Raw genomic sequence first — 14,196 nt, 5'->3', positions numbered from 1 at the left:
GGCTGGTGGTTCAAACCCACCAGGCGCTCCTCAGAAGGAAGGTTGGGCAAACTACTTCCGTAGTGATACCACCTTGGAAAGCCAGGGAGGGGTCACTATGAGTCGGGTCTGATTCCACGGCACATAACAACAACAACAACAACATGCAGAGTTTTCAAGCCTATGACTTTTCAGAAGCAGATCCCCAGGCTTACTTCCAAAGCATCTCTTGGTTGGTTTGAACTGCCAACTAGTGGTTAATGGTCGAGCACTTAACCGTTTGTGCCAAACAGGGGCTCCATGTAACAATGTTACCATACCTCAAATCAAAATATTTCCATCTTAGACCAGACGGTTGTGGTTAAAGAATCTGCCTTATTAACCTGTTGATTTTGTGTTGAGGCTCAGGATCTTGTGACTTCTATCAAGGTGATTCAGATTCAAGCCATCTTATGTGATTGTTTTATAAATGAACTTTCTTTTTTTGTTCTTTATGTTATTAATGTTTTTTTATGACAGTGGATTTTATGGGTTTGAATAGGTTCTAGTTTCTTGCCATCTGGAACTTTGCCCTAGAATGATGTAAACTTTAAGATTTGCTTTCTCAGTATTACATCACTCTTTGTCCTGGCATTATATACATTAATTTAGTTTGGAGCCTTATTGAAAATGTATATCTTTCTACTATATTATAATTTGTAGTGCCACCTAGAGGTCTCATCTCCTAAGGGATAAGAGGAAAACTATGCCTCTGAGATCATCTGGAAAATTCATCATATTGATACACATTGTTGAACCAAAGTTTTTGCCCTTCAAGAACCTGCTATTTGTACTGATTTGCTATTGAATTCCCTTCTACTTGGTTATTACTGAGAGACCATTACTCCAATTAGGCTGTTTTTCGCCCAGCCTTCTTTTCTTACACAGATAGAGGGGGAAAAGTTCATATCTATCTTTTATACATAATTATTTAACCAAAGAAATAAAACACTGTTATTATTATTATGTGCCATAGAGTCAGACCCTACTCATAGCCACCCCTCCTTGGGTTTCTGAGATGGTATCACTACGGAAGTAGATTGCCCAACCTTCCTTCTGAGGAGTGGCTGGTGGGTTTGAACCTCCAGGCTTCTGGTCACCAGTCAAGTGCCTTAGGCACTACTCTACCAGAGCTTTCAAAGAAATAAAATACCCCAATATAAGTCTCCTATGTACTATAATTTTTATAAAAATGAGTCATATTTTGTTAAGGTCACCCTTCTTTTATATAGCACCTTTTCATATAATATTTATTTTAATTCCTTTGAATGTCATTACAAATTCATGATTATTCACAAATTAAACCTATTTAAACTGCCTTTTGTATTCTATTACCTGTGAGATCTTTGATAGCAATCTTTTCCCTCAGCAACAGGATACTACAAGCCCATTCAAATTTTACACTGGCCTGGTGCACGGAATTAAGGAGCTATCGTGGCACAGTGCTTAAGGTATTTGACTGCTAACCAGGATGCTGGTGGTTCAAACCCACCAACCACTCCTCAGAAGGAAGGTTAGGCAATTTACTTCCATAGTAATACTGCTTTGGAAACCCAAGGAGGGGTCGCTATGAGTCAGATCTGGCTCCATGGCAGTGGGTTTGGTTTTTGGTTTGGTGGCATAGTGGATAAGGGATTTGGCTGCTAACCGGAAGGTCAGAGGTTCAAACCCACCAGATGCTCTGTGGAAGGAAGATGGGATGATCTACTTTTGGGAAGATTTACAGCCTCTGAAACCCAATGGGAGTTGCTATGAGTTGGAATCAACTCAATGGCAGTGAGTTTGGGTTTTTTTTTTGTTTGTTTGTTTTGATGCATGGAATTAGCTACTAAAAGGAACCCAGATTTTTTAGTGTAGAAGAATGTTAGAGGCTAAATCTGTACATTGTGTACATAAAAGGTAAGTGCTACTACTGCTGTTGGGCTACTTTCAGTGACAGAAATCTAAAAAAATGTAGCTTTTTGTAAAGATCGTGAGCTCCCATTAAGGTTTCTAGTTCACGTAACCTGCTTTTCTTAATGTATAGATTTTCTTTATCCCCTAGGATTTTCTAATACATTGGTTTTAGTGTCTTCACTTGAAAAGGGTAATAAGAATCTTTACAATTTTAAAAACATAGGGTTTGGAAGGTTAGTGTGGAGTGAGAGTTTCTTGGTGGTGAAATGTTTAAGGATCTCTGGCTAAGCTAAGAATCTTATTGATCAAATTAATATACTTTCTCATATTGTTCGTCAGAAATATTTATGTAGGTAAGTTTAATGAGGTGTTTTCACATCAACCAATTTACTTCCGGGAAATTCCTATAGTATTGTCAAGAGTCAATCTGAGCTTCTGGCTAGCATGAAATAACTAAAATTACTTCAAGACTTGCTATAGTGCTAGCAAAAAGCAGTGGAATTTGGCATTTTAGCTGGCCTTTACCACCTCATCAATGGTAAACTTACTTTGTTTAGTTCTAAAATTGTTCAGAGATGCATATTCTGACCTATGCAGACCACTAGAGTGTTCATCTAGTTCCTCCTCCTCCATAAATTGTCCTCAGTCACCAATGGAAGTACTTATTCAATTTTTGAAATCCAAGTGATTATTTTTGTACTATTCACTTGGCATTAAATATACAATATTTATATTTATGGGAATGTGAGTCTGTATGGGTATGGTGCTACCTTTTTCTCCCACTATTTCTTAATATGTATGCCCTAGGTAACAGTAGTGGTGTTGTTGTTAGGTGCTGTTGAGCCATATCTGACTCATAGCGACCCTATGTACAGCAGAACGAAACACTGCCCAGTCCTTTGCCAGCTCCATGATCCTTGCTATACCTGAGCCCATCATTATAGCCACTGTGTCAATCCATCTTGTTGAGGGCCTTCCCTTTTTCGTTGACCCTCCACTTTACTAAGCATGATATTCTTCTCCAGGGAATGGTTCCTTCTGACAACATGACCAAGGTAGGTGAGATGAAGTCTGGCCATTCTCGCTTCCAAGGAGCATTTCGGCTACACTTCTTCCAAGACAGATTTGTTAGTTCTTTTAGCAGTCCATGGTACTTTTAATGTTCTTCTCCAACACCATAACTCAAACGCATCAACTCTTCTTCAGTCTTCCCTATTCATTGTCCAGCTCTCACGTGCATATCAGGCAATTGAAAATACCATGGCTTGTGTCAGGCACTCCTTAGTCTTCAAGGAGGTATCTTTGCTCTTTAGCACTTGAGAGAGGTCCTTTGCCCCCGATTTTCCCACTGGTATATGTTGTCTGATATCTTGACTGCTGTTTCCATTGGTGTTGATTGTAGAACCAAGTAATATGAAGTGTTTGACAACTTCAATCTTTTCTCCATTTATTGTAATGCTGCTTATTGGTCCAGTTGCGGTGATTTTTGTTTTCTTTATATTGAGGTGTAATCCATACATCAGACTGTCGTCTTCAATCTTCATCAGTAAGTACTTCAAGTCATCCTCACTTTCAGGAAGCAAAGTTGTGTCATCAGCAATATTGCACGCAGGTTGTTAGTGAGTCTTCCTCGAATCCTGATGCCATATTCTTCTTCATATAGTCCAGCTTCTGGGATTATTTGTTCAGCATACAGATTTAATAAGTATGGTGAAAGGATACAACACTGACATACTCCCTTCTTGATTTTAAACCATGGAGTGTTCAAATGACAGGCTCCTGGTCTATGTACAATTTCCTCATGAACACAATGAAGTGTTCTGTAATTCCCATTCTTCTCAGTGTTATCCCTATTTGTTATGATCCACACAATCCAAAGCCTTTGCATAGTCAATGAAACACAAGTAAACATCTTTCTGGTATTCTTTGCTTCCAGCCAAGATCCATTTGACATCAGCAATTATATACCTCGTTCCATGTCCTCTTCTGAAGCCTGCTTGCATTTCTGGAAGTACCCTGTCAATATACTGCGGCAATTGTTTTTGAATTATCTTCAGTAAAATTTTAATTGCATGCAAATGATATTGTTTGATAATTTCCACATTCTGTGGGATAACCTTTCTTTGGAATGGGTACAAATGTGGATCTTTTCCAGGCAGTTGGCCAGGTATTGTCTTCCATGTCTTTTGGCATAGCCAGGTGAGTGCCTCCAGTGGGGCATCCATTTGTTGAAACATCTCAATGGGTATTCCATCAGTTCCTGGAGCCTTGTTTTTTGCCAATTCCTTCAGTGCAGCCTTGACATCTTCCTTCAGTAGCATTAGTCCTTAATCATATGCTAGCTCCTGGAATGGATGAACATCTACCAATTCTTTTTGGTACAGTGACTGTGTATTCCTTCCATCTTCTGTTGATGTTTCTTGCATCATTCAATATTTTGCCCATAGAATCTTTCAGTATTGCAACTCAAATGTAAGTCTCAAGGTCAGCAGAGCTGCTAAACAAAGACATGGCTACATGCAGGGTCCAAATGTGCCATAAGCATTCCCAAAGCTGCTTCTAATATACAGGAAGCAGACCACTTATTCAAAGCAGCTACTCAGCTGCTCCAATAGATTCCACCATGGAGTTATTTACCAATCTCACCATGGGGAATAACTACGTCTAGCTGCCCAGCCACTCAGCCAGGCCCAGCCAAGTTGACACACAGACTTAACCACCACATTGAGGCTTACATTTTTTCCTCAGTTATTTCAGCCTGGGAAAAGCTGAGTGTGTTCTTCCCTTTTGGTTTTCTAACTCCAGGTCTTTGCACATTTCATTATAATAATTGACTTTGTCTTTTCAAGCTGCTCTTTGAAGTCTTCTTCAGCTCTTTTGTCTTGTCATTTCTTCCATTTGCTTTAGCTACTCTCCATTCAAAGGCAAGTTTCAGAGTTTCTTCTGACATCCATTTTGGTCTTTTCTTCCTTTCCTGTCTTTTTAATGACCTTTTGCTTTCTTCATGGATGATGTTCTTGTTGTCATCCCACAGTTCCTCTGGTTTTCGGTCATTGATGTTCAATGAATCAAATCTATTCTTTAGATGGTTTGGAAATTCAGGAGGGATATTATTGAAGTCATATTTGGTTCTTATGGACTTGTTTTAATTGTCTTCAACTTCAACCTGAACTTATATATGAGCAGTTGATGGTCTGTTGACAATTGGCTCCTGGCCTTGTTTTGGCTGAAGATAGTGAGCTTTTCCAATGCCTCTTGCCACAGATGTAGTCAATCTGATTCCTGTGCACTCCATCTGGTGAAGTCCACATGTATAGCCACCATTTGTGTCATGGAAAAAAAGTAGTTGCAATGAATAAGTCATTGGTCTTATGAAATTCTATCATGTGATCTTCACCATTATTTCTATCACTAAGGCCAAATTTTCCAACTATTGGTGATTCTTCTTTGTTTCCAACTTTTGTATTCCAATCACTAGTGATAATTAGCACATCTTGATTGCATGTTTGTTCAGTTTCAGACTGCAGAAGTTGATAAAAATCTTCAGTTTCCTCATCTTCAGCTTTTGTGGTTGATGCATAAATTTGAATAATAGTAGTCTTAACTGGCCTTTCTTGTAGGCACATGGACATCCTATCACTGATAGCATTGTACTTCAGGATAGATCTTGAAACATTCTTTGTGATGATGAATACACACCATTCCTCTTCAACTTGTCATTCTCAGAATAGTAGATCCTATGGTTGTCTGATTCAAAATGGCCAAAACCGGTCCATTGCAGCTCATTAATGTCTAGGATATCAATCTTTATGTGCTCCATTTCATTTTTTGACAACTTCCAATTTTCCTAGATTCAGACTTCATACATTCCATGTTCTGATTATTAATGGATGTTTGCAGCTGTTTCTTCTCATTTTGAGTTGTGCCACATCAGCAAATGGTGGTCCTGAAAGCTCTACTTTATCCATATTATTAAGGTTGATTCTACTATGATGAGGCAGCTCTTTCCTAGTGGTATTGTGAGTGCCTTCTGATCTGAGGGGCTTATCTTCCGGCACTGTATTGGACAGTGTTTCAGGGCTATTCATAAAATTGTCCAGTAATATATCAAACAGTGTTTCTCTGCTATTCATAACGTTTTCCCTGGCCAATTCTTTGAAAAGTGGATGGCCTCTTCCTTCTTCCAAGTCTGTCTTAGTCTGGAAGCTCCACTGAAACCTATCCACCATGGGCAACACCACTAGTGTGTGAAACATCGCTGGCACAGCCTCCATCCTCACAACAACACGCAATCCACCACAGTACGGCAAACTGACAGACAAGTTCATCTCCCTTAGGCTATTCCAAACCCCTCCACTCACTTCCTGGACTTCCCCCTTAACCTATATCTGGCCATCAGCCCTGGCTTCCCACTTCCTGCCTGGGGGCTCTCTCTCCCCTTACCTGGATCTGGCCATAGATCCCTGGCTGGGAAGCCAGGCAAGGGTGGCTTGTATCTTTACTGCTTATATATTGGGACCTTCTCATTTCTACGTCTCTACAGATTTCTCAGATTCCCACTTATAAAGGCTATGCTTTTCTGTAACCCATTCAATTCTTGGGAAGTTTTTAAGCCTAATTCTTTTCAACAGATAGTAAATGAACATTCAGTTATGGGCAAGTATCTCTCATTTGTGCTACAGAGATGAAAAGATATTAAAGAAGGCATTTCACTTCTGAAACTTTGACTAAAGAGCTAAGAGAGGTACAACTTTGACTAAAGAGCTAAGAGAGGTACAACTACTTATAACACACAAGGGGAAAAAAGGGAGTGCTACAGCTTTCAGCAGAACTTCCAGACTAAGACAGACTAGGAAAAGAGGCCTGATCATCTAGTTCTGAAAATCAGTCTGTGAAAACCCTATGGATCACAATAATCCAATTTGTAACCAATCATGTGCATCATGCAGAAGCAGGCAGCATTCCATTCTATTGTGCATGGGGTCACCATGAGTAGGGGCTGACTTCATGGCAGCAAATAGCAACAATGTAGAAGTGTAAAGAAGAAATTGGGTGCACCCTCTTGGAGAAGGGAAAACTTTCCCAATGGCGTTGGCATTTGAGAGAATGCTTTAAGAAGACATGGTTTTTTTCATTTAGAGCAGGAAGTTTGGAAAGCATGCCAAGTATGAGGAACATCACAGACAAAGGTGTAGAATTAGGAACATGCTGGCAAATGAGATGTCCAAGTTGGCTGATTAAATCGTGATGTCCAAGTTGGTTGGGTTTGGTTCATCAAGCATTATGCTAAATGCTTGCTATATGTTATCTCATTGATTTTTCAGACATTCATGAGAAATAGATATTACACTTATGTTGAAGAATTTGAAATACAAAATGTTAACTAACTTTCTGTGAGGTGCAAAAAGCAATTTGGCCTTTGTTCTAGATTCCTGAGAGCTAAACTTCAACTGAGGCTAATGGATCCCCCTTGACCAAACCAAAAGGGATCACTTGATAGACTGGCATTGACTAGTATCAGGAGGCATGATGAAATCTGTTGATCACATGACAAGGCTGATAAAAGCCCTGAGCCCTAAGGCTCAGATAAGCTTCCTGGTGGGTGAGAATATCTGCTGTTGGGAGGTTGTGTGTTCCTAGAGGCATGGAAGTTTCACACTGGGTCCCCTCCCAGACCTCATCTTATGTCCCTCTTCATTTGTAATAAATCTGTAGTAGAACATATGGTATATTCTCTATGAGATTCTGCGAACTGTTCCTATGAATTATTGAACTCAAAAGGGTAGTAGAAACTAGCAGGTTAGAAAGTAAGGGTGTCATGTGGATTCTCAAGGTTGTGGCTGGCATCCTAAAGTAGTAGTGGGAATCTGTGTCCAGCAGGGCAGAAGGTTGGTGCGCAGTGTGAACTCCCCAAACTTGCAGTTGGTATCTGCATATTTAGCAGTCTGAAAGATGGTGTCATTTTAACTGGTGAAGTCCGACCCACTCTGGATGACTAGGGTCAGAGAAGTGCTGTATGAGCAGATAGTCTGAAGGACAGTGTCTTTGTAACTTGTGAGCTCTGACACAATATTATTCATACTTCCTGTCACACAGTTTGGTATTTAATTATCTACCAGTTTACACTGTTCTTTAGAAATTTGATTTGGATAAATATTGTTTCTCCAACTAGAGTATAGGCTTTGTGAAAGTCCAGCACAATACTGAGCCCAAAGTAGATATTCAGTAAATACTTGGCTTCTGAAGTGCATAATGGAATGAATTTTCATTGAATTTTGCAGAAGTCTTTATGCATATATGATAATGAAAAATTATTTGAATACTTCTATGTAACAAAGTGTTTCATATGTGCCTGGAATCTTTTATCTTAGAAAACTTGACCAGATAGCTTTAAACATAGTTTGTCACTTAAATTTTCTTAGCAAACTCTTTTCTTATGCACTATATGAAAAAGAAAAACAAAACAAAACAAAACACTGCCATCCAGTCGATTCTGACTTATAGTCAGAATAGAAATCCATAGGGTTTCTAAGGCTGTAAATGTTTACTGAGGTACATTGCCTCATCTTCCTTCTGCAGAGCATCTGGTGGGTTTGAACCACCAACATACTGGTTAGAAGCCAGATGCCTTATCCATTGCACTGCAGAGCAATGGATATGAATCAATACACTATGTGAGTCAATGCAAATTCAGAAATGTGTTTTGCTTTTCTAAGTTGCATTTTTACATGTACCTTAAAACAGTGTTGCACATGGAAAATAGGGGATTTAGACCATTACTGCCTTTGTAATTCTCTTGTTTAATGGTCCTAAAACACTAAGGTAGCCTAAATCATCAGCAGAGAAGGTATACATACTTACAAGGATGAGATACTGGGTACATCCAAACCATTCAGCAGCCTGTGAAACCTTCTCCGAGATGAATGGTGGAAGCCTCATAAATGTCCTCATCAGCTTGCAAATTATTGGCACCCTGGTTAAATTAAACTTTTGCTTTTATTATGAGAAAAAGTATCGTATAATTGAAGAGAAATGGAATTTTAAAAATAGATGAGGATGAAATACCTAAGTAACAACATATCACTTAGGTTTTACTCCTCTATGGGAGCTCTGGTGGTGTAGTGCCTAAGGCATTTAACTGCTAACCAGAAGGCCACTCCTTGGAAGGAAGACTGGGCAATCTATGTCCATAGAGTTACCGTCTTGGAAAACCAAGGAGGGATCACTATGAGTCAGAGTTGACTGAATGGCAGTGTGTTTTTTTTTTTTAGTATCAGCAATATGATTAATTAATGACCTTTTTCTGCTTTAGAGCCCCTTTCACCTGTGTGTGGTCTGAGGTTACTGCACCGTCGACAGAAGCGAATCATTGGTGGGCAAAATTCTTTAAGGTAAAATTCAGAAGAGATTTTTCGTATTACAGAATTATTTTTTATACATATAGAGTTATAAACTGCAAGTGGTCTACTATTATATAAGGGATTTATCTTATCCATTTTATTTTCTAAATTAAGTACAGATTATACTGATAATTTCACTGTCCTTTGACCTACATTTACCTAATATACACCATGTATTCTTATACCACTATGCCCTGATTTAAGAAATAAATGTGAAATATATGCTGGAAATTATGTGGAAGAAGCAAAATAATTTAATAGAAGACCTGGGGGGGGGTGGAACTACAAAGGTTCATTTAATTTAGAATATATTTGTTTCACACTTGATTCATGTTAATATAATTTTAGTTTGATTCTTGGATTTAGTAATTATGTGGAAAACTCAGAACTTTGTTTATTAAATACTTCTTCAGACTGCTAAGGTGAAGTAGAATGAGGAGAGACAGTATGTTTCAAATCATGAAATATAAAGAAGGCTAAACAGGATTGTCAAAGATAGGTGGGATGCACAATAATGCCTGTAAGCTATCTTCCATGTTGCTTATATTCAGTCTGCTCAGAGTTGTAGGAGCATTGTTCTCAAAGGAGGAAGGGACTTTATGTCATAGAGTGCCTTTTGTACTCCTCACCTCACCCCCAAGCCTCCCAAGTCACTGATTTAACCAGTGTTTTTCTTTGTTTTTCTGCCTTTTATGTTTGCTGATATGTAGCTGGAGTTTCTGGGTGAAGCAGACAGTTAAGCATGGCTGCTAAGTTAAAGGTTGGGAGTTTGAGTTCAGCCAGAGGGACCTTGGAAAAAAGGCCTGGTGATCTACTTCCAAAAAAGTGGTCATTGAAAAGCCTGTGTAGCACAGTTTGGGAGCTCTGGCAGCATAGTGCCTAAGACACTTGACTGCTAACCAGAAGGCTGGCAGTTCAAGCCCACAAGTCACTCCTTGGAAAGAAGGTTGGGCAATCTTCCTCCGTAGTGATACCACCTTGGAAACCCAAGGAGTGGTTGCTATGAGTCGGGTCCAACTCCACGGCACATAACAACAACAACAACAAGCACAGTTCTACTCTGACACACACGGGGTCCATGAATCAATGTTGACTCGATAGCAACTGGTTTTTGATATGTGACTTGCTTTCTTTTTAGGGGTGGTTGGCCTTGGCAAGTTTCTCTTCGGCTGAAATCATCTCATGGAGATGGCAGGCTTCTTTGTGGGGCCACGCTCCTGAGTAGCTGCTGGGTTCTTACAGCAGCTCACTGTTTCAAGAGGTATGTGTCCACTTTTCCAAACAGCCCATTTGCCTTTTATTTAATGGGTCTTCCAATCTCTTCCTGCTTTACAGAATTTTTGAAACTTATGTGTCAGAGCCAGGCTATAGGCCTCCTGTATGTGTCAGTGATATCGTGGAAGTAAGGGTGACATAAGGAGTAAAGAGAACTCCCAGGAAGCCACTGCTATCCTGGTGTTAAAGTAGACTCGGGATTCAGGGAGAAAAGATGAGTTATTGGAAGGGAGGCAACTATGTTAGTATACCTATTCCTCACTAAACGATTATCTCGTTACCCAATGTTTCACATTTATGACAACTTTGAAAAAATTCTCAGGCAGTACCTCTGATGGTCTGGGCCCCATGTGGGGCTGCAACCTGGCCCCGAATATTCTCCATGGACTACTATGAACTATATACTGGAAGGTCCGGTGATACCAGGCCCCACAAGGATGTTGGCCAATAGGCCACAAGATGCCTTCTTTTGTTCATCTGCTATGTCTTGGTCTGGTCACAGAGGGACAGGTGACAATGAGACAATGTGAAATCATGAGTGGACAGGCAGAGGATAAGTGAAGGCCTGAAGGTGCCTGAAGGTGAGGGCTAGGTGAAGAATTAAAGGTGCCAGAGAGGTCTGTGGGAGGAGGTGAGTGGGAAGGAAGAGGGCCATGAAGGGATGCATGGGGCTGTGGGGCCAGAGTGGATGGAGGACAAGTAGGGTCTTCACCCAGTATGGCAGCAGGAGGTGGCAGGCAGAAGACAAACAGGGTACCTGCCCAGTGTGAATGGCAGGAGGCAGTGACCATCAGACAACACTGGACCACAACCACCACCACCACCACCACCACCTCTAACCCCCACAGGCTTCATAATGGCAGGGAAGGCATGGTAAAGAAGAAAAAAACCCCACACCATGTATATCTCAAGATGTACTAGGGGTTCTCTGTGGGCAGTGAGCAACCAGGGTGGGGATACCAGTGCTGAAGATGCGGCCCGGCCTAATGCTGGCTTTGCATAGCTACTTGATCATCGGAACCTAAACATGTTGATAAGTGATGAGTGAGCGTACCTCCCCCAAGAACATATCTGAGGACAAAATCATATTTTAATAGAGCTAGAAGAGACCTCAGATTATCCACCATATTTTTTCCACAAATAACACGTTATATGTTTTTTGTCAACTGTGCAACAATCCCAGATCTAGTGTTATTTTTCTGAGTGTACTATGCCAATTTTTTTTCATGTTGTTGCCTTCAGTTGTCATTAAGAATTATTAAAATATGAAATAAGCAGACCTAATATAACCTAAAGGAGCTCTGGTGGTGCAGTGCCTAAGACATCTGACTGCTAACCAGAAAGTTGGTGGTTCAAACCCACAAGCTGCTCCGTGGAAGGAAGATATGGCAATCTATTTCTGTAAAGATTTACCACCTAGGAAACCCAGTGGGGGTTGTTATGAGTCAGAATCAGCTGGATGGCAGTGGGTTTGGTTAGGTTTGGCTTAACATAACCTAATGATTTCACTTAAGATGATCTGATAAGGTTTCTGCAATTAACTGTTGAGCTAATGAGATAATTAACAATTTAAATTAATAAAAACAAACACACAGTTTTGATTGTTTATTTTCTTATTACTGGGTTGGTGGGGGGTGGCTACCAAACTTGATCCATGACTTCTTGATCATGGCTTACACCTTTATTGTACAATTATGATCAAAAGTAACATTTTCAGACATTTTATACACATAAGCAGGACATTAAAGAAAATGAAAAAAAAAAAAAGTGAACAGAATGATTGATTTACCTATAACATGGGAGGATGGATGAATAAGGCCGAAGATCTCTCCAGAAATGTCATGAGATATACATGGTATATGCATGGCAAGCTATGCCAGAACTATTTTACTTAATTCCATCATTTGCATGTGTTATATACGTGGGTATGTTATTTATGTGAACACATTATTTGTGGAAAAGTACAGTAGTTAGGAATGCTAAAGAATAGATAGTGTAGCTTTATTGTTTTCAGTCTTTTAGATCTTCTTAGTGTTTTACATATTTTAGATTTCTCTTTTTGTAACTTTTAGAAAATCAGTTTCTATTTCATTTTTGATTATTTCATAATTTAGTCTTGATTATTTCCTTTTTCCAAAACATTTTATCTGTCCAATCTGACATCTTCTCAGTCCAGAGGGGAGACCATGCAGAGGAAATCAGTGTGTCAGGGTCACAGGATTCTTGGGGACAGGGCCTGCAGGAGAACCTGGCTCTCCTTTCTCATCGTCAATTCCTGGTTAATGGCCATGAATTTTGGTGTATCATTATGTTTGGCAAAATATTGATAGTTACTGAGGCAAGGTGATGAGCACATGGAGTTTCATTATATTATTCCAATTTTGTGTGTTTGAAACTTGTCACAAGTTTAAAAAAAAATGTACAATATTGTTGAAAAATTCTTTCAACCAAAAACTTGTTTTGTATGCTTTCATTTGTGATATCATATGGTACATACCTTTGTCTCATGTATTTGCAATCCATCCATGTAGATTTTGTTCATTCACTGTAACTGCCATATGAATTTTAACTATCATTATAGACTGAAACCACAGTTTATTTATTCACCTAATAATGTATAGTTAAACCAAACTGAAACCCACAGCTACAGAGTCAGTTCTGACTCATAGTGACTCCCATAGGGTTTCCAAGACTGTAAATCTTTAGGGAAGTAGATAGCCTCATCTTCCTCCTGCAGAGCAGCTGGTGGGTTTGAACTGCTAACCTTCTGGTTAGCAGCCAGATGTCACCCACTGTGCAACCAGAGCTCACTGCCGTTAAAACTCACTGCCATTGAGTCAGTTCCAACTCATAGTGACCCCCATTGGGTTTCCAAGGCTGTACATCTTTACGGAGGCAGACCATCCTATCTTTCGTCTACAGAGCAGCTGCTAGGTTCAAACCATCGAACTTTTGGTTTGCATCCAAATGCCTTTACTACTACACCTTCGGAGCTCCTTAAAACTCAGTTCTTTTACTATTAAAAAGCATTGCTGCAGTAAGAACCCATGTACCTATCTCATTGGGGATACATGTGAGGCATTTTGCTGGCTATGGAGTATAAAAAAGGCGAAGTATAAAAAAGTATAAAAAACTATAAACTATATTAAAAAAAAAGTTTAAAAAACTCAAAACAGTATCATTTAACTCAAAACCAAAATGAAACTCACTGCCGTGGAGTCAGTTCTGACTCATAGTGACCCCTCCTTGGGTTTTCGAGGCAGATCTTTGCGGAAGTAGATTGCTCTGGCTTCCTTCCGAGGAGTGGCTGATGGGTTTGAACCACCAGCCTTTAGCAGTCAAATGCCTTAGGTACTACACCACCTTACCAGTTGACTCTCTGAAGTATCCGTGTAAGTTTGTATCAAAGCAATGTTACCGTTTCTTCACATCTCCACCTAAATTTGGTGCTACAAAGATTTTTAATTTGTGCCACTCTTTGTTGTTGTTGTTGTTGTTATGTGCCGTGGAGTCGGCCCCGACTCATAGCGACCCCTCCTTGGGTTTCCGAGGCAGTATCACTACGGAAGTAGGATTGCCCAACCTTCCTTCCGAGGAGTGGCTGGTG

The 14,196-nt window shown here is 39.8% G+C and overlaps 1 protein-coding gene across 1 annotated transcript in view; it reads left to right on the top strand.

Annotated features, from left to right (window-relative positions):
- PRSS12 (serine protease 12) overlaps positions 1-14,196 on the top strand; it is a 192,822-nt gene that overhangs the window by 160,474 nt on the left and 18,152 nt on the right. The window contains exons 10-11 of the mRNA XM_007952377.1: positions 9,227-9,305; positions 10,453-10,575. Of these exons, the coding sequence (XP_007950568.1) occupies positions 9,227-9,305; positions 10,453-10,575 (202 nt within the window). The remainder of the gene's footprint in view (positions 1-9,226; positions 9,306-10,452; positions 10,576-14,196) is intronic.

Source organism: Orycteropus afer, unplaced genomic scaffold, assembly GCF_000298275.1.
Source record: "Orycteropus afer afer isolate SDZICR_OR568_19922 unplaced genomic scaffold, OryAfe1.0 scaffold00332, whole genome shotgun sequence".
NCBI lineage: Eukaryota > Metazoa > Chordata > Mammalia > Tubulidentata > Orycteropodidae > Orycteropus > Orycteropus afer.
Note: the sequence above shows the minus strand (reverse complement) of the source record. Positions and strands in the feature narration are given on the sequence as shown.